Source organism: Telopea speciosissima, chromosome 10, assembly GCF_018873765.1.
Source record: "Telopea speciosissima isolate NSW1024214 ecotype Mountain lineage chromosome 10, Tspe_v1, whole genome shotgun sequence".
Lineage (NCBI taxonomy): Eukaryota > Viridiplantae > Streptophyta > Magnoliopsida > Proteales > Proteaceae > Telopea > Telopea speciosissima.
The window spans coordinates 45,002,872-45,023,122 of record NC_057925.1 but is presented as its reverse complement, the minus strand read 5'-3'; the positions used below and the strand labels follow the sequence as shown (position 1 = coordinate 45,023,122).

General features: G+C 39.6%; 1 protein-coding gene and 2 non-coding genes across 3 annotated transcripts; all 3 read left to right on the top strand.

The window, feature by feature from the left end:
- Window positions 1–923: 923 nt before the first annotated feature.
- Window positions 924–5,460, top strand: LOC122642945 (protein NRT1/ PTR FAMILY 6.4). Its single transcript, XM_043836563.1, has 5 exons — window positions 924–953; window positions 1,063–1,183; window positions 1,292–1,509; window positions 1,600–2,150; window positions 4,382–5,460. Exons 1-5 carry the CDS (start codon window positions 951–953, stop codon window positions 5,241–5,243), a joined length of 1,755 nt encoding a protein of 584 aa, XP_043692498.1. The 5' UTR covers window positions 924–950; the 3' UTR covers window positions 5,244–5,460.
- A 2,714-nt stretch (window positions 5,461–8,174) lies between these two features.
- On the top strand, window positions 8,175–8,248 carry TRNAV-AAC. The gene has a single exon. It is a non-coding gene; the product is annotated as a tRNA-Val (tRNA).
- A 12-nt stretch (window positions 8,249–8,260) lies between these two features.
- TRNAF-GAA lies at window positions 8,261–8,333 on the top strand. Its single transcript has one exon. It is a non-coding gene; the product is annotated as a tRNA-Phe (tRNA).
- Window positions 8,334–20,251: the final 11,918 nt, after the last annotated feature.

Sequence of the window (20,251 nt, the reverse complement as noted above, 5' to 3'; positions counted from 1 at the left end):
TAAAAAAACCATTTGCTACCAAAAGGTCTTGGGTTCAATTCTCTTCCCTCACATCTTGTCTAGACTTCTTATTTTAATTTAATTATTGCAGGGTCAGGGCCATTAGGCCAAGCCCGACCCAATCAGGTCGGGCTTGGGCTGGGCTTGGCCCATCAAGGTCAGGGTTAGGATCAAGGTATTTAGGCCATGAGTCATGGTCAGGGCGGCAATATCCGGAAGGTATCAGATTGTTCCAGTAACAAATTATAATTAAATAGCATTTTATAATATTAAAATACCCTTATCAATTAATCATATATTATAAGTAATTAAAAAAAAAGAGAACTTAAATGGAAAATAAATTTATATGTACATTTATATAATTTCAGATATTAAACTTCAACATCAACCCTATGGCGACAATAGACTCGATGCAACGCCACTCTCATCAGACTAACGAGTCCACTCTCCAATCTCCACCGTTCGATTGTTCCTTATCCGATCATATCAATTGGATCCATAGGATATATAGACCAATGATCTATGCCCAAGTATACAAGTGATTGTTAGATTGGAATCATCAGGTCCATCTTTTATTCTTTAGTTATCCCAAACATATCAGCAAGAGCTTCCTTACCCTATTTAAGATAATGGAGATAGACAAAAGTCCCAAGATAGAGTTACTGTCTAAGTCACCATTGTTGTCCAAACAATGCCTGCAAGTAGCGCCACAGAAACCACTTCCTTCCAATTGTTCATATAATTACAAACTAACAATTTCCTAATCACACATGACATGACAGCACACTAAAAGTTTTGTGGAAATCATTGAAAACGTCTTAATTACATCCAACTCCTTCTTCTCCTCCATCTACCTCTCTCTCTCTCTCTCCCTTCTTTAAAAGCCTCATACCCCAATTGCCCAACAACAAATACTACTACCTCTGTCTCTCTCTCTGATACTCTACGCAATGGTAATTCACCAGCAAACAATTCAAGCATATATGTCTCTATTGTTACAGTAAGACATGAACAACTTAGTAATGGCATCTCTCTTCTGCAATTTTCTCTTGATGTCAACAGGTTTCCACGGTGACCCATCTCAGTAAAAATGGTGAAAATGAAGTAACTGCTGTAGACTTTCATGGAAATCCGGCAGACAAATCGAAAACCGGTGGATGGCTCGCTGCGGGTCTCATCTTAGGTGCTCCATGAGCAAAACCCTTTATTGTCTTCCTCATCTTCTTCTTCCTCATCTCTGCTTAGTGCTTTTATACTTATCCATTAAACTGAAAATTTTGGGTTATTACAGGAAGTGAACTCTCAGAGAGAATATGTGTAATGGGCATTTCCATGAATTTGGTAACATACTTAGTCGGAAATTTACATATTTCCACTTCCAAATCTGCAAATATCGTCACCAATTTCTTGGGTACTCTCAATCTTCTTGCCCTTTTCGCCGGTTTCTTGGCCGACGCTAAGCTTGGTCGTTACTTGACGGTTGCAATCTTTGCTACCATTACAGCATTAGTGAGTGTTTCTCTTAATTAAATTCCTTCCTTTTGTATCTTCTGAGTTTAATTGTTTTAGTTATGGAAGTACTCTGTTCTTCTGGTTCAGGGGGTGACTCTGTTAACGTTAGCAACAAGCATTCCCAGTATGAGACCTCCACAATGCAGTAACTACAGAATCCAACACCATCAGTGCATAGAGGCCAATGGCCAGCAATTAGCTTTCCTATATACTGCACTTTACACCATAGCACTCGGCGCCGGCGGCATAAAATCAAACGTTTCAGGGTTCGGATCCGATCAATTCGATTTGAAGGATAGTAAGGAAACGAAAGCTATGAGTTTCTTCTTCAATCGCTTCTACTTCTGTATCAGCTTGGGTTCTCTGTTTGCTGTAACAGTTCTAGTGTACATACAAGATAATGTGGGGAGAGGTTGGGGTTATGGGATATCGGCGGCAACAATGGTAATCGCCGTCGTTATATTGCTCGGTGGAACTCCGGTTTACAGGTTTAAGAAGGCTCAAGGAAGCCCATTAGCTGTGATATGGGGAGTGTTGTTCTTGGCTTGGAAGAAGAGAAGATTAAATTACCCTGCAAATCCTAGTTTCAGCTTGAATGGGTATCTCAATGCAGAGGTTTCTCACACCCAAGGCTTCAGGTAATTCTATCTGGCTAACCACTTCTACTCACACTTTTGTTGCCACAGTAGTCTAATACGGAAAATTATCGCCCCCAGTATTACTGGGGTGTTGTGCGCATCGTGCGGTGCAACACCGCCCATGTGTGCAAGGTGGGGTGGTGCTGCACCGCACGATGCGCACAGCACCCCAGTAGTACTGGGGCGATAAAGGTCGGGACTCAGGAGCAACTCAATCAGACTCACAATCTGACCACATAGGGTTTAAAAATCGGTGAATCAGATCAGGAATCGGCTGGGATCGATTCCTGTTTTTGACATCCTAAGTCAGAATGTTCATGCTAAGATTCTCCTGATTTCTGCTGTTTTAGGTCGATTCTAGGGTTAGTTGGATCGATTCCAGCTGATTTTGTTCCGATCTGAATTGGAAATTGATAGAAACCCGTTGCGTCAACGATTCCTAGTTTTAAAACCCTAAATCAGACCTGAGTGAACTTTTCAAAATCCACATGTAAAAGGAAGAGTGTTTTGTCGGGTATGTAACACTATTTTGTTAAAAACAGAAAACCATTTTTTTTTCTTAGGAACAAGGAAACCAATGAGGTGTACCAAAATGATATCATATATAGGAGGGCAGCAAGGTCATTTCATGTGAAAAAGATAGAAATAGACATGGAATCTTAGAGAATTTTTTTATTTTTTTTTTGTTAAGCTCTTAGAGAAACGGTACCATACATTCCCCCAACGGTTCAAAGAACCTTTTATCATTTTTATTTAAGTAAAATATTTCTTGAATTGTTTCAAGGACATGACATAATTCTTAAAATTGAAAAGTGAAACATGACTTCTAAGTGAATAATCTATTTGTGGATCTGGTGTTTATAGTCCTCTCACACACTCTTTCCTCTTGACAATCTCTCCTTATATATGGACCATGCAACATCCTCTCCAGTGTTCGTTCCCACTGGCTTTACATGAGAGATTAGTTCCCATTGGCTTTACATGAGAGATTAAATCCCAAACTGGCAACATGTAGATACCCCTTGGAATCACAATTAGATGAAGTTGGTATATAGGAATAGGACTTCAACCAAAAAAGTAGAGATATATAGGAATAGAACTCATTCAAGTAGGGACAACCCCTCCCCCATCTTTACTCATTCAAGTAGGGACCCTATTGGGTCGAAAACCATCGATAAGCGAATCATTCCTTGAAATAAAAACCAAGACTGATTAACATCAGTTGGTCAGTTTTTGATCACTTTTTTGGTTTGGTTATTAGGGTAAAAGATCTGCACAATGCCAGTTTAATTTAAAAATTTCATGCAAGCACCCCTCATAAGACTCAGATTAATGTACCACCACCACTTATAAAATGTCTCATATACCCCACTTGTATTAGTGTTTTCTCATAATACTCCTCCTCCAAGGCATGAAACTGCAGACTGTTCGTGTAGGAAACCGTCTCCCATGCATAAAATAATAAATTTGTTATAAAAAGTTCAATTAGCACCTTAAATCGAGTTTCTATAAGTTTATAAGAAAGTTGGTCGGTCTAATTTCATTTTTCCGGTTGGGCTTTTCGATTCAACATCCCAATTGAGGGCTAAGATTTGTCTACTAGGGAAGAACAAGTTAAAATCGTCTTGAATTCCTCCCATGGAAACGGATAGGAATTACTGTAATTGGTTTGGTTTTGATTTGTATTTGACATCCTTATGCCTTAATGGTGAAAAAACTTTAATTTCAAAGATCTGTGTTTGTGAGCACTTCCCTTATTACAGCAATTCAATAGGTGGTGAACTCTGTTTGACCTCAAACTTGGCTCAATTGGTAAGGGACCTTAAGGCCCACTTGTCAGCTTCTTTTGGACCTTAGCAGGCAAACCATGTGGTGGAGGATATGCCCACCCATGTGGGCCAAGGTTCACCAGGATAACTTTATAGGTCCAGATAATAGGACAAGCATGTGCACCTCTTCTGCTCTAACTGTCTTCATCATAAAATTTAGAAGTTGGAAATGGTTTCTGTGAGGGAGTGTCCCCCGCACCCAGATACAGGGGCGGGCGAAATAACCACCCCACCCCCACGGAAGGCGAAAATGCTCGCCCTGTTGATGCTTCCACATGCACTCCCATGCTCCCCCACAGAGAACTCTTCACCAATTTAAAATCATTAACACAAGGTTGATGTTTCCCACTGATGGCCTCTAATTCAAGCGCTCTTTGTGGCTATGTGCCCATTAACATGTAGGTGTCTTGACAAGGCAGCAATTGCAGAAGACACAGATTTAAATGGAAATGCAAACCCTTGGATGGTCTCCACCGTGACCCAAGTTGAGGAAGTAAAGATGGTTCTGAAGTTAATCCCAATTTGGTCCACCTGCATTCTCTTCTGGACAGTTTACTCTCAGATGACTACTTTCACAGTGGAGCAAGCTACATTCATGGATCGAAAATTGGGATCCTTCGTCGTTCCCTCTGGCTCTTTCTCCTTCTTCCTCTTCATCACTATCCTTCTCTTCACTTCCTTGAATGAGAAGTTGTTTGTTACTCTCGCTAGGAAATTGACCCACAATGTTCAAGGCATCACTAGTCTACAGAGGATTGGTATAGGACTCATCTTCTCAGTAGCTGCAATGGTGGCAGCTGCAATTGTTGAGAAACAAAGGAGGGAAATTGCTGTCCATCAACAGACCATGGTGAGTGCTTTCTGGTTAGTTCCTCAGTTTTTCCTTGTTGGGGCAGGTGAAGCTTTTGCTTATGTCGGACAACTCGAGTTTTTCATCAGAGAGGCCCCAGAAAGAATGAAGTCCATGAGCACAGGACTCTTCCTTGCCACCATTTCAATGGGATTCTTTGTTAGTAGCTTGTTAGTGTCCTTGGTAAGCAAGGTGACTAAAGAAACTTGGATTATGAACAATCTGAACAAGGGGAGGTTAGAAAACTTCTATTGGACACTTGCAGTATTGGGAGTTTTAAATTTCTTGGTTTTTCTTGTGTTTGCCATGAGACACCAATATAAGACTCAACATTTGCATAACTCTAATGGTGAGGAGGAGCTCAAAGGTTTTGAAGATACAGAGAAGATAGAGAGTCTTGAAATGAAGGACTGAGCCTAGTTTATACACATGCAGAACAATAAAGGGAAGCAAGTGTTCATTTAGCCTGCTTATACAAGACTGAAGTAGCTACAGCTTCAAATTCATTCTTCTCCTTTTTGTCTATTGAAGACAAGTTTGTCGGAACATACCGAAAAAGCTGTGTTACCATAAGAGCAGAGACAGAATGTTGTCACCTGAGAAGATAATTAAATGATTTGAGATTAAGACTTGATACTTCTTCCTTCTCAAACAAAAAATTGAAATAAACAATGAAGGCCAAGGGACCAGAGTACCATAATCAAATGACCCTAACATATAATGGTACTGGTAGGGTAAACTTGGGTTATATTCAGCTAAAGCTCAACTGCCTTCACCTGAATTGGCCATTGTATTAGCTAATTAGCTTAAGTTGGGTTTCCTTGAGAAATCACCTATCAGGTCAAAACATCAAGTAAAGAACGTGTGGTTTTCTGGATTGAAGATTTCCATTATATAATTAAGTATTTTGTCTATATTATGTATATTATAGGGTGAAGTTTATTTTCTATATATCTATAATGCATGTAAAACCATACAGAGAAGCCTGAAGATTTGGCTCTCATGATATATATATATATATATATTCGTCAACAAAGATTTCTAACAATCAAGGGTGAGAACCACAATGAGAGGGCGAAAAACAAAACAATGGGGTGGAAATATTGAAAATAAATAAATAAATAAACACTTGGAAAAATATATATATATATAGCTAAGATATGTGTTGCCTATCATTAACATTAGTTCAAAGACAACCAATGTTGAATAAGGTCTTTCTTTTTTGGAGGGACTTCTACTTGTTTGTTTATTTATGTACTTCTTTCCAGGATAGGGGTGGAAGCTGGAAAGCAGTTTAAATTTTTGGACTCATATAAATTCAAGTAAAAGTGGAAAAAGAGCTGCAATATAACAAAATCTGAGAATTGGACATTCAAATACATCCATTATTAGAAAAGGCAAGCATCCCCTAAGGCATATACAATCTGCGGAATATGAAGACAAAGAATTTGAGCATTATTCCTAGATGAGTCCAACAAAGCATTTTCTTTGACCAATATAGCAAAAAGAAATGCTCCTTAACAGAGGCACCCTTATCGAATAAATCAGAGAAACCACTAAGTTACTCTGTTGTGGACTAGTAGTTCTCAGTTGTTCAGGAGGAACTAATAATGCTGCAAGGAAAATATCAGAGAGGTGAATAGGATATACAGATCAAATTAGTTCTTTTTTTTTATGACAACAATCAGCTGAGTGTTTCCCAACCTCATAGGTTTTGTAGCAACTCAGGTGTTGCAGAGCGCAATCTGAGTCATGATGTATGAGAACCCTGCAGGAATTTTCTCACATTCCTTTGGAATACACATTGGGCAAAATCTGTAATCACATAAATCCCAATGAAACAGCCCCTTACCATTGGGGAAAATCATTTGCAGAGTAATAAAGCAGAGGAAGAATCCACTTACAAATAACTAAAAACACTTACACCTTGATATGTTATTACAATACCAACAGAAAGTAAAGGAAACTTCTACCAGTTCAATTTTTTATCAGTTTATTTTCAAATATCTTCCTCAGAAAGCTGCTCAAGGATATTACATTTGCATATCATCAAGTGCTATGAGTTGAAAAACTGTAACCACATCAGCTTGATCCATGCCAGGTATAATAGCATAACACATTGTCATTTATTCCAAAAGATTATCAATATGTCAATAATACCACAGTTTAGAGAGATAGAAGCAAAGTGATGTAAAACAACCTTACCGGCAAAGAATACAATATGATTGCTACGAAGAATCAGCAAAAGGGAGAGGAGAATGTTTTACAACCAATGGAGGGCTCAAAGCTAGGTGAATTGCCACATTTAACTTCCAGGGCTTAACATGTCTTCATTCTTGATGACAACCAAGAAGGTAACTCTACACCAACTCAGCTTTATCCCAACTAAATAGGGTCGGCTACATGGATCCTTGCCCTCTAATCAGCTCTATTTGAGATCATACTTGATACAAGGTTTAAGCTATGCATGTCTTTCCTCACCACTTCTCCTAAAGTCATTTTAGGTCTACCCTGGCTCTTTTAGTTCCTTCAATCTAAATCAAATCACGAGTAATCTAAACCCTGTTAAGTATTCCCTTGACAGTAGGGATGTTCCATCTACAATTGGTTTCATTTGCAAAAGGCGTAGAGACTACCAACTTCAAAGTGTGCCTTTGAAGCCTCCTAGTGGTAGGAATGCCCTATTGCCCTTCACCAAGGAAATTTATTGATGAGGACTCCAGTAAGTTGATCAAGAGATAAGAGATGCTGAAACTCACTTAAGGCCCTGATCTTGGAATAATCAGAACTACTCACCCACTAGCATCTGAACCAAAATTCTCATTGCAGGCCAAACCAATGGGGGACAAAAAATGTGAAACCCAGCCCCACCAGAAGCATCCACACTGTTGCTCATTGTCAAACTCAACTCAAAATCTTATACTAGTTGCCCCCAACAGCTTCTCTTCTCAGAGAAAAACCTAACCCCACCACACCATTATCTAAAGATTGAAAATTAATCAATCCATTCAAACAAGAGAACTCTGAAACTAACAAATTAACAAATAAACAAAAGTTTTACAGACAATGTCACAGACATTTTTTGGATAGAACTAAAGCTCGCTTGAAATTGTTCATTAGCCACCTAATAGGGTTTGCAACTATTCAGAATTCGTCAGACCTTGCGAACCTTTTCCAAATAAAACATACCTCCAGTTTTCCGAAGAACATAAAACTATTTCTTATGAATAAACAAAAGAAATTACCCAAACTATTTCTTTTGCAAAATATCAAACTGCTTTAGACAACACTTTCCCCAGCGTTATGAGAATGGTTTCAAAACCGAACCCCAGTTCACCCATCAAAGGTTTCGTGGTGTAGTTGGTTATCACGTCAGTCTAACACACTGAAGGTCTCCGGTTCGAACCCGGGCGAAGCCAGTTGTTAAAATTGCGGGGATAGCTCAGTTGGGAGAGCGTCAGACTGAAGATCTGAAGGTCGCGTGTTCGATCCACGCTCACCGCATTTTTCTTTTCAAAGTAAATTTTCCCTTCATTATTGTGCCACGGAAATAGAGGCATGGTTCATAAATTCGGATCGGTATTGGCCATGACCGATCCGTCAAAGTGTTCCTGGATCGGCCGATACGATGCTTGCCTTTTTTATTTGGGTTTTTTTTACCCTTTTTTTTTATTTTTTTTATCAATCCGTACCGATTATTAATATTTTTGACCGATCCAAGCCCGATCCAAAAAAATCGAGATTTTGGTAATTTTTGATCGATTCAAGCCGAATTTGACCGATCTGGATCGGTATCGGCCATGATCAATCCCGAGTCCGATACATGGATTTTGAACCTTGCTCTAATCGCAGTAGTTCTACGTTTGTGGAGGATCAATTTTCTCTCAAAAGTAAACATTTTTTTGTGGCAATGTTGTATAAGAGTTTGATTTGATCTTGCAAATCCCATGCACTTCTATGGGTGTTTAATTGTATATGGGGAAATATCATCCCCCTCCCCTCTAAGTTTCCTTAATAACAACACAATACCCAAATTTTGAAAAATGATAATACCCTCCCTTATTTTTAAAAGATTCTATCAACCGTACCCTAAGTGATTAACTCTGTTAAAACAGAGTATAAAAAGACGATATTATCCTCGTCTCTAACCTCAATTCTTTTTTGAGCAAATTACTCAGACCGCCCCTGGTCTTACTGACAATTCAGTGAACCACCCCTGCCCTTCTGACAACTACTCAGACCTCCCCTGATTTCCAAAATGGGCTTCACTTAGCCCCAGTCCATTAACAGCGTTAAAAATATGCATTCACTGACCAAATTACCCTTAGTTATATAGCACCATTACACTTCATATTCTCATTATCCACACCATCTGAATCGAGCAAAGGAGAGACAACAGGGGTTGAAGAAGAAGAGGGGCGATTGGAAGTTCTTCTCCGACGACTGAAATTGATCTCATTCCATCATCGATCGACAGGAAATCAGTCCGGCGACCTTGTTCTTACCTCCGGCGACTGCAACTTCACCTACATTGTTGCTTCACTCCCTTCTACTACCCTGTTGCTATTCATTCCATCTGAACTTCAACCCATATAGCTAAGAATCACCCCAACTTCAAGCTTGAACATTCTATTTTACCAATACATGCAGTCGCTCACATTCCAGTAAGCTCCATTCCATTTTGTGAAGTCTGATTTAAAAAATCATGTTTGCATTTTCCTTATTAGTTATGAAACTAGGGTTTTTTTTTATCCGAAATTGATTTTTGAGCATGTAAAATTCATTTCAAATTGCAACATAGTGATGTTGAACTAGTATATCATCTGAGTTGCATGATTTGTGCAGGTATGATGTCAAGCTCCAGTGTGAATGATAGCAGGTGTAGGCAAGGGAAATATATAAACATCAAATGCAAATGTCAAAAAAGGGCTGCTGTGAAGATATCTGAGTCGGCTAAAAACCCAAACAAGCTTTACTATGTATGTCCTGATGACATTTGTGGGTTTTTTTCATGGTGTATGCCCGTGGATTCACCAGGGGAATATGGTTTGACTATGGATGCTTGAGAGGAAAATGGTGTTACTAGGAATGCACCAAGAAATGTGGGAGAAGTTAGTCTAGAAGATTTCAAAAGTTTGAAGAGCAGAGTGAAGAAGCTGGAGATGTTTAATAAAACACTACAGATTTTTGGGAAGATCATGATAGTTTTGTTTGTTGTTATGGTTGTGGTCATTATTGTAAAAATTTGAAATAGGGAAGATGGGAACCTTGAACGAACTTTTGTTCATTGTCAGCTTTGTTATCTTTTTGTGGTTTAAAGGATGTAAGAACCCCTAATTTCTTAATGCAATGGTTCCTTGTTTGTGGTTAAAGAGTTACTCTTAGCTTTGTTTCTGAAATATTTGACATGAATGGTGAGATCCAATGACATTAATCAATGGCTTAACTCATTAAAAAAAGAGATATTATTGGCTGCCATCAGTAAACATGGGATTCCATTTATAAACCTACAGACCTCCTTGGATTTTGATCTATACTTATCACTCCCTTGCTGTATTCCTAAATTTTAGATAGCAGCAACCCAATTTAGATATAATATCAAACCCTTACTGCCCATGCAGAATCCCAGGTTACTTCTCCTCACGGATTCTCAAATTTGATTTTCTATATTTAAATACCATGCAAGAAGATTACCATTAAGGTTTGGAATCTTGCTGAAAAAATAAAAACTCCAGCAAAGTAACTTGCTAGATAGGCTGCACTAGTGTTCAAAGCTGCATATACTTCAATAACATGTGGCATCCAAATTCTAAAGATCCATGTGGCTGCAGCAACTCATGCACAACTTCTCCTTTTTATTTTAAAACAAACACCTGTTGTTCATGTGAATGTCCTACTCCAACTCAAATACATCCAAGCAATGACAGTAACAATGGTATTGGATAATGAAGACCTGTGAAATACACATAAACTCCATACTGTTCCATTACTTCTCAAACACAAAGAAAACATCAAATTGTTTTGCACACATCATCTATACTGTTCCATAAACAACCATAGAAGCCCAATAGTTTCACCAAATTAACTTAATAACAAAATAACAAAAAAACACAACGCAACAAGGTGGGCTGGCAGCAGCAGCAGGACCATCACCACCACAACAGCAACACCACCACCACCATCATAACAGCAACAGGACCATCACCACCACAACAGCAACAACACCACCAACATCATAACAGCAACAATACTATCACCATCATAACAACAACAGTAGCAGCAACAGCCAGCAGCAACACCATCATCCTAACAGCAGCATATCAGCATCAGGAAGTCAGAATGGTCCAGGTTCATGAGGACCATGGGCAGCTTTCTCAGCCCTCCTTGCCTTCTTCTTGGCTAACTTGGTAGCCATTTTTGCTAATTTATGCTCTTGTGCAGTGACAACTGAGATTGTAGAAGATGCCATTGACCTTGTCACCCTTTAAGATGAGCTGGTTTCACAATGTTTATTCCTCTTCTGCTTTCCCTGTAAAAGTTCATTCTCAATCAGTTTCAACAACAAAATTCTAAGAGCTCAAATTCTAATCTACTGGAGCTCTTTGGCAGCCCCTGTTATATTACATACATGAAAACATAACCTGTTAGAGTATGTTTAAAAGTTTTTAGGAATAATACCTTGGACCTTGATCTCTTCCTAGAAGAAGAACCCTTCTCAGCTACTGGAGCTCTTTGACAACCCCTCCTATTGTGCCCTATTTCCTTACAGAAATCACATCTGATACTTTTTTTGGACTTCCTAATATCTTGAGAGGATTGTTTACCAGGTTCCTTTCTTCTACTCTTGTGTGGTCTACCAGGTAACCTCCTCAATGGTGGAGGCTGCAAGACAAGATTGCCATCATTATCATCATCCAATAGGAGGCTTACATCTGGTAATGGATGTATCATGGTCTGATGTGCTTCTAGATATGTTTCTACTGTAAAATATTCATCACAGTAATCTTCTATCTTTTTTCTCTTAAAATTAATTGATGCTGCACCATGTTTGCAAGGTAGTCCTGTAGCACCCCCACACTCCACAATCACAATAACTATTCTCCAAATTGACTATAAACTTGTACCTCAAACTGATTTATGGATGCAGGATAAACTGTACAAAATCTGGACTCACTTTGTACTATGTTCAATCTCCTCTTCATTTGTGGTGTCACCCTACCCACAAATGAGACACCCATTTCATATCTCGTATGTAACCTACCCATCAATCTCAACCTTATCTCATCAATCAAGGTAAGGATTGGTTTGCTTCTTGACTGTCCTATCCACTGGTTGAAAGACTCTGTCATATTGTTAGTGACATGGTCACTCTTGATCCTATAGTCAAATGCATGTCTAGCCCATGCTGATATTGGATTTTTCATCAACCAGTCATGGGCTTCCTTATTGAGAGACTTCATGGCATTCATTGACCTCTAGAACTGAATGGGATTGTAGGCTCTGACAGCAACCCAGAAATGGCTCTTTAATAGTGCACCAGGATAATTCACTTTAAAGTTGTTGTGCAAATGTCTGGCACAGTGCCTGTGGTTGGCATATGGAAATATCTGTGCTATTGCTTGGGAGAGTCCCTATAAAACAACAAAATGAAATTGATCAAAATTTATGTGATGTATGGTACAAGTCATAAACAAATTAGTTTCCAAAATTGATCTAAAACAAGAGCAAACCTTACTCATCATACCTTTTGTTTATCAGTCATGAATGTGATAGGCAACTCCATTTCTGTATAAATTGAATCATGCAAGTGTTGTAAGAAGTAGATCCAGCTATCCTTGCATTCAGATTCAACAACACCAAAAGCAACAGGGAATAGTCCATTATTCCCATCAACTGAAATTGCTGCCAATAACACACCACCATATGGTCCTTTAAGGTGGCAGCCATCTAGGCCTATAAATGGACTACACCCATTCAAGAATTCCTTCTTGCATGCTTCAAAGCAGATAAACAGGCGCTTGAATACTCTTACTTCTTTTAATAGCACTGTTCTCAATTCAGATTCTATCACATAATTGCTCCCTGCATTTTTTTCTAATAACTTATTTCCATATTTTGGCAAAAGTGCATATGACTCAGCATATGATCCTTCAATCCACTCCCTTGCACGAACCTGAGCCCTATAATATGGCATTTTGTGAGGCTCAAGTTGCCATTTGTCTTTCAACAACTGCTTCATTGTCTCTTTTTTCAAATCTGGGTCACTCCTCAATTTGTCCTCAAGTTTTTTGGCCATCCATGTTGATGTTGCATTATTATTTGTGCTAACTCTGACACAAGTGTGCTCTGAGATATATGTTTTAATCATATAAGTGCCCACCTCATCAATAGGTGAAGCATGGCACCTCCACATACATCCATCACCTTTACAAATTATAGTAACCCTTGACCTTTCATTTTTTTGTCTCAGAAATTCAAATCCCTCTTGAATAGAATAATCAGCAAGAGCAGCCCTGAATGCATAAACATCAGTAAAAATTTGTCCAACTTGCAAGCTAATTCTTTCACCCTCTTGATTTACCCCCTTTAATCCCTCCTCTTCATCTGACTGGTAATCAGACAACTCATCCTTACGCTCTACCTCCTCTGATTTACTATGTTCAGAATATCCATCACTCTCACCATCACTACTATCTGTAGATGTTTCAATTTCATCCTCAGAACCCTCTTTCCATTCTTCATCATCTAGATCAGACATTTCAAAGCCCTCATCATCAGTAGCATCCTTGGTACCTGAATCATCTTCTCCACCCCCTTGAGCACTACTCTCCTGTATAGTAGCAGTTTGGCTACTTGAATCAACATGTCCACCCCTTTTAGCATTAGTATCTCCTATAGTGGTTGTACTCTGACTTGACACCTTTACCACACCAACACCTCCAGCACACTTGCTAGCAGTCTAAACATGCTCAAAACTAGCAGCAGTATCACTAAGTTTAGCACAGCTTCTACTTGATGATCTGATAGTAGAAGGAGTCTCAGTATTTGCACCAACTGTGCCAATACTCTTACTATTAAACCTCACAATAATATTACCCATGGTAGTGGCACCACCTCTCCTAACAGTAGACTTTTTAGGTCTTATGGTGCTACGACCACCTCGCTTTTGAATATCAGTTCTGGCTGTCTCGATAGTTGATAGAAACTCATCCTCTCTAACTGCCAAACTGCTTACCTCATCCCTACCTACCACATCATCAGGATATCCATTAATGGTCCAAGTATTTGTTATTTCCTCACGTGCTTGCACATTGTATACAATTACTTCAACTGCATCCAATTGTTCAGCCACATAAAACATTTTTAAAACATCCATATCACACATCACTTCCATCTCTTGAATCATATCAGGTAACATGAATTTCATCTAGAAAGTCACTATTTTTCCCTTAGGGATATGTCTCAAGACTGAACTGTAGACATCATATACCATATCAAGGTATCCATATTTATCTGGGTCTACATATCTCTCTGTAGTCCTCCCATAGTAATGATAAACTATTTTGCATACAGTACCCATATTGTTTCAAACTAGTACTCAATTAGTGGCCTGCAATGGTTAAGATATACATATAACTCATCATAAATTACAGACATGATAGATTTTTGAGAATGCACAATTAATTCACAATGTTTTACTTGCACTAAAAATACACATGGATTAATAGCATCACATAGCATAAAAATGGGGGGTGGGGGGGATTTAACTTACGGTTGAGCTATTGGATTAATGACATTACATTCAATATCATAACAGAGCATGACAGAGCATAAAAATGGGGTGGGAAGGGGGACTTCTACGGTTAATTTTTGATTCCATAACAGAGTATGGCATAGCATACCAATGGTGTGGGGGATTTAATTTACAATAAAGGGCTGAGCTATTGTGGATGAGCTAAAAAATGATACAGGAAAGAGAAATTGATTTGGTTTTTTTTTGGTAGAAGGGAAGAGAAATTGATTCGATAAATCATAACAGAGCATAAAAATGGGGGGTTTTTACCTTACAGTAAGGGGCTAAGCTTGGGTTCTTGGTTCAGGGATGAGTATCAACTCAAAACCGATGAGTGCTTCGATTGGGGTTTTCAGTCTGACAAGAGAGGGATGAGTATCAGTTCATAGTAGCATAAATGAATGAATAAGATAGATTCATAAGGAGAACAAAATACCTTGGGGTTTTTTGCCAGAGAAGATGAGAATGGTTCAGTCCGAGAAGATGATTATCATTTCATGCCACCGTAAATCACTAAAATCGATGGGGTTTTTGGCCAAAGAAGATGACAATGTTTCAGTCCCAGAAGATGATGATGCTTCAGTCCAAGAAGATGATCCACCCCTAAACCTCAGCGCACGATGGGAGGTGAGTGAATCGATCCATTGCAGGTTAGGGTTTCGGTTTCATTGAGAGCTTGTGAAAGTTAGAGATGACGATGGGTTTGCTCTTTAGGTTATCTATTCATTAAGGGGTAATAGGGTAAATTCATATTAGGTAAAAACTTATTTTTTTAGTTTTTGAGCAATTATCCGTTACCTATCGTTAAAAAACTAACGGACTGGGGCTAAGTGAAGCCCATTTTGGAAATCAGGGGAGGTCTGAGTAGTTGTCAGAAGGGCAGGGGTGGTTCACTGAATTGTCAGTAAGACCAGGGGAGGTCTGAGTAATTTGCTCTTCTTTTTTCTTTCTTCTTCTTTCTCCTTCTAGTAGCCACAGTCATCACCACGGTTGTATCAACCACCACCGCCGCCATCTTTGAAAGCTTATTATTTTTTAGAGAAATCAAAGAATCTCGACACCCCAGAAGTCGAAACTCCCCGAAAAACCGTTTTTTGGCATCGATTGAGACACCAGAAACAAAGGAGCAAAAGGGTTACTAAAACCAAAGAAACCAGAGAAAACGAAAACGAAAGCTGCACCTATTTTGTTCTCTCGCAATTGATTTCGAAAACGAAGTGAGAGAGCGAAGCAGAGAGACCCCATCTTTCTGCTTTTGCAAGAAATTTTTTATTTTTCTTGGGTTTTTGTTTGTTTGATTCTTCTTCTGTTTTACTTTGGGGTTCCTTCTTCTTTTCTTTGTCGTGTTCTTTGAATTAAAAGGTGGTGGAGTTGCTATTCTTGAAGGAGCTCACAGATGCTCTCTCTCTCTCTCTCTCTCTCGCTCTCTCTCTCTCTCTCTCTCTCTCTCTCTCTCTCTCCTCCTTGATTGAAGGTTTGAACCCAACCTAACCGAACCGATAAATATCATAGCAGGTGAAACAAATGATGAGCAACCAATGAATTAAAAAACAACAAAAAAGAATTCAATTCAGCCGGATCCATGATTACTCCTCTCGTGTTGCTTCCGTTCCTCTTCATCGTCTTGTTATGGCCAGTGGTGGCAAAGCCCAATTGCACTTCTGAATGTGGTGGTGTCCAAGTTCCCTACCCCTTTGGCTTCGGAGCTGCTAGTAAGAGAATGAATTTGAATTGTATTTTTCCCTTATCGTTTTGAGTACGATGGGGATGTATATTTATATTTGAATATACAGTTACAGATTACAAATATTTAGAGTTTGTGATAAGATCAAACTCTATCGTTTTGGATGTGTATATCCCAACGAAGTAGGAGCAGTCTTGGCTACTGAGGACTCGTTCAACATGGGATTTAAATTTGAATTTGAGGTTATCGCATCCTTATCCATTACACTCCCTCGCAAGTGAAATGGTCTCTTGCAGACTGTGAGCTTGTCCCTTAGAGTCCAAAACCGAGGACTTGGAAGACCCTTTGTAAGGGCATCCGCAATTTGATCTTGACTGGGCACAAACCGAATACGCAGTTTATTGGCTGCCACTTGCTCACGCACAAAGTGATAATCAATTTCAATGTGCTTTGTGCGGGCATGGAAGAGTGGATTTGCTGCTAGGTATGTAGCACCGATGTTGTCACAGTAGAGCATCGGTGGTGGTGATTGGACCCCAAGATCAGTAAGCAGTTGGCATAGCCATATCAGCTCTGCCGAAGCATTTGCAACAGCCTTGTATTCTGATTCTGTAGAGGACCGTGCCACAGTCTATTACTTCTTGGAGCTCCAGGAGATTAGGTTTGAACCTAGGTAGATGCAGTATCCACTGGTAGATCTTATGTCATTAGGGCAGCTGGCCAGATCAGCATCACTGTATGCACTTAAGAGTGTTGATTTTGATGGCCGAATTTGAATTCCAAGGTCCACAGTATCCTTAAAATACCATAGGATCCGTTTGACAGCAGCCTAGTGGTCAACTGTAGGACTGTGTATGAACTGGCACACCTTATTAACAGCGAATGATAGGTCAGGCCATGTGAGAGTTAAGTACTGTAGTGCACCCACAATGCTCCTATAAAGGGTGACATCGTCAAATGCCGTTCCACTGTCTCGGCTGAGAGCTGTTGTTGTAGTTGGTGTAGGCATTGGCTTTGCATCGGCCATCTTGGTCTTTTGTAGAAGATCTACTGCATACTTGGTTTGGGATAGATGAAGCACCTGTGGTGTACGAAGAACCTCAACTCCAAGAAAGAAGTTTAAGTCCCCAAGATCCTTTATGGCGAACTCTGTTCCAAGAGTGTTGATGAGGTCTTGTACCATTTTGGAGCTGGTGCCTTTGACTACAATATCGTCTACATAAACAAGGATGTAGATCATATTGTTGTTACAGGTGCGAACATACAAGGCCGTGTCACTTTTCGATGAGCAAAACCCATATGATAGAAGAAATTTGCCAAGTCTATACGACCATGCGCGTGGTGCCTACTTCAGACCATACAAGGCACGTTGGAGATGGCAAACATAATTGGGAAATGCTGGATCTATAAAGCCTTGAGGTTGTGTCATAAACACTTGTTCGTCCAAATCTCCATTGAGAAAAGCATTTTGGACGTCCAATTGTCGTAGAACCCAGCCATTGGACACTGCAATAAACAACACGGTCCTGATGGTGGCTGGTTTGACAACGGCACTGAACGTATCAAAATAGTCGATGCCTTCCCTTTGATGAAAACCTTTGGCGACTAATTGGGCCTTGTACCTTGAGACAGACCCATCAGAATTTCTCTTGATCCAATATACCCATTTATTCCCGACCAAGTTCATAGAGGGATCGAATGGTGTAGGGATTTACATACCCCAATCAATCAATCACATGCCCATATAGATTTGGAATGCATCAATAATTAAGGGAGAATGTAACATACCTTTTTTTATTGATAACTGAAGTCGATCCCCAAGCTTTTCCTTCCCTTTAGCCTTCTACAGCCTTTCCCTTTTGCTCTCCCGTGAGTTGGAATTCAAAATTAGCAAGTGACAGCTGTGGGGACCTTAGGGTTGAATATATAATATTCTCCCTGACCCTAATCACACTCCCACAATGTGTAAGGTTAGTTATACCCCTGACTTAACCTGGAGTGAAATAATACCTTATGGGCCCAATGAAGCAAACATATATTAATGAAGCCTAATAACCCAACAATCTCCCACTTGGGCAAAATTAATACACATATCTTCATTGGAATCGGCCAGAGTCCCAATTTCACTCAAAATTACTTTGGTTCTATTAATACCCACTTGCATCGAACAACAGCAGAAGATATGCCTTAACATACGACATACAACTTTCTGTCATCACGGCCACAAATGATCCATTAACTCGAACCGCTTTGGGTATATGTAACAACAAGGAAATCAAGAGCATAACAAGTGATCAGCAAGTAAATGCTCGTTTCCTTGTAGGTCCTCTACCTTGAATATCCTCACGGGTAGCATACTTTGATATTGACTCATACTTGGGCTAAACCGCCATAAACTTCGAATCAACACCATACCTGGGCTTACAGTCTATGGCTTCTCCGCCAATCTTGAAGCTTTGGCTAAATACTACCTATGGCTAACTGCCATTTTGAAATCCTTGGCTAAATATCGCCTATGGCTAACCGCTATTTTGAAATCCTTGGCTAAATACTGCCTATGGCTAATCGTCATTTTGTAGACATGTCATATAAGAATAAGTAATGAACCATATCCAGTAAATGTATTAAGATGGCAAAAGAATACAAAATCACTGGTTAAATAAAAGAGCTCAAATAATGACCAAAGGAAAAAACAGATTCCTACTAAACAAGCATAAGGGAAAAGAGACTCCCACTAAACAAGCATATCAAAAGACTCTGCTAGTCCCATACAAGTAACGTGACCCCTGAAAACTCCCACTGAAAGAGCCTTGGTGAGAGGATCAGCCACCATCTTGTCAGTAGGAATGTGTGCAACATCAACTTCTCCCTCAATCACTTTCTCCCTGACCAGAAGATACTTTATTTCAATGTGCTTTGAGCTGTTGGACTTCTTGTTGTTCTTGAGAAAATGACTGCAAAGTTGTTGTCACACCAGAGCTGCAAAGTTTTGGAGATGGTGTCAACAACCCTCAGTTCTGTAATGAAATTTCTCAACCATACTACCTTCTTAGTCGCCTCAAACAATGCCACAAACTCCGCCTGCATGGTGGATGAAGCAATAACAGTCTGCTTGACACTTTTCCATGAAATTGCACCTCCACCCATCAAGAAGATATATCCAGAGGTTGATTTCATGTCATCAGTTCAACCACTAAAATTTGAATCTAAGTAGTCGACCACCTCAAGTCTCTCATCTCTTCTATAGACAAGCTTGAAATCTCTGGTCCTCAAGAAGTACCGCATCACCTTCTTAGCAGTAGTCCAATGAGCCAAACCAGCATCAGACTGGAACCTACCAAGCATGCTAACTGCAAAGGCGATGTCAGGTCGAGTACACACCTGTGCATACATCACGCTTCCAACGACTGAAGCATAAGGCTTGTCCTTCATAGAATCTCTCTCAAGGTTATTCTTCGGGCACTGCTGCTTGTTCAACTTATCCCCTTTGCTGATGGGTGCATCATTCCCTGAACATTGGGACATGTGGAATCTCTTCAAAATTCTATGAATGTAAGCCTTTTGTGACAAATCAAGAATACCTCGCTTTCTATCCTGACTTATCTCGATGCCAAGTACATAGGTTCTCTCACCCATGTCCTTCATCTCAAAGTTATTGGACAGAAACAACTTGGTTTCCTAAAGTAAACCAAGATCACTGCTGGCAAGTAGGATGTCATCAACATAAAGTACCAAGAAAATGAACTTGCCCCTGGTAGCCTTCATGTAAATGCAATTGTCAATTGCATTCTCAACAAAACCGAAAGAGGTCACTATCTGATCGAACTTCAAGTACCACTGTCTTAAAGCCTGTTTCAGTCCATATAGTGATTTCTTCAGTTTACAAACTTGATGCTCCTTCCCTTTCTCTTCGAAGCCTTCGGGCTGACGCATATAATCCTGCTC

Coding starts and splice junctions, on each gene's coding strand:
- LOC122642945 (XM_043836563.1), top strand. Junction 1,510..1,599: donor TTGCTACCATTACAGCATTA/GTGAGTGTTTCT, acceptor CTTCTGGTTCAG/GGGGTGACTCTGTTAACGTT. Junction 2,151..4,381: donor TCTCACACCCAAGGCTTCAG/GTAATTCTATCT, acceptor ATTAACATGTAG/GTGTCTTGACAAGGCAGCAA.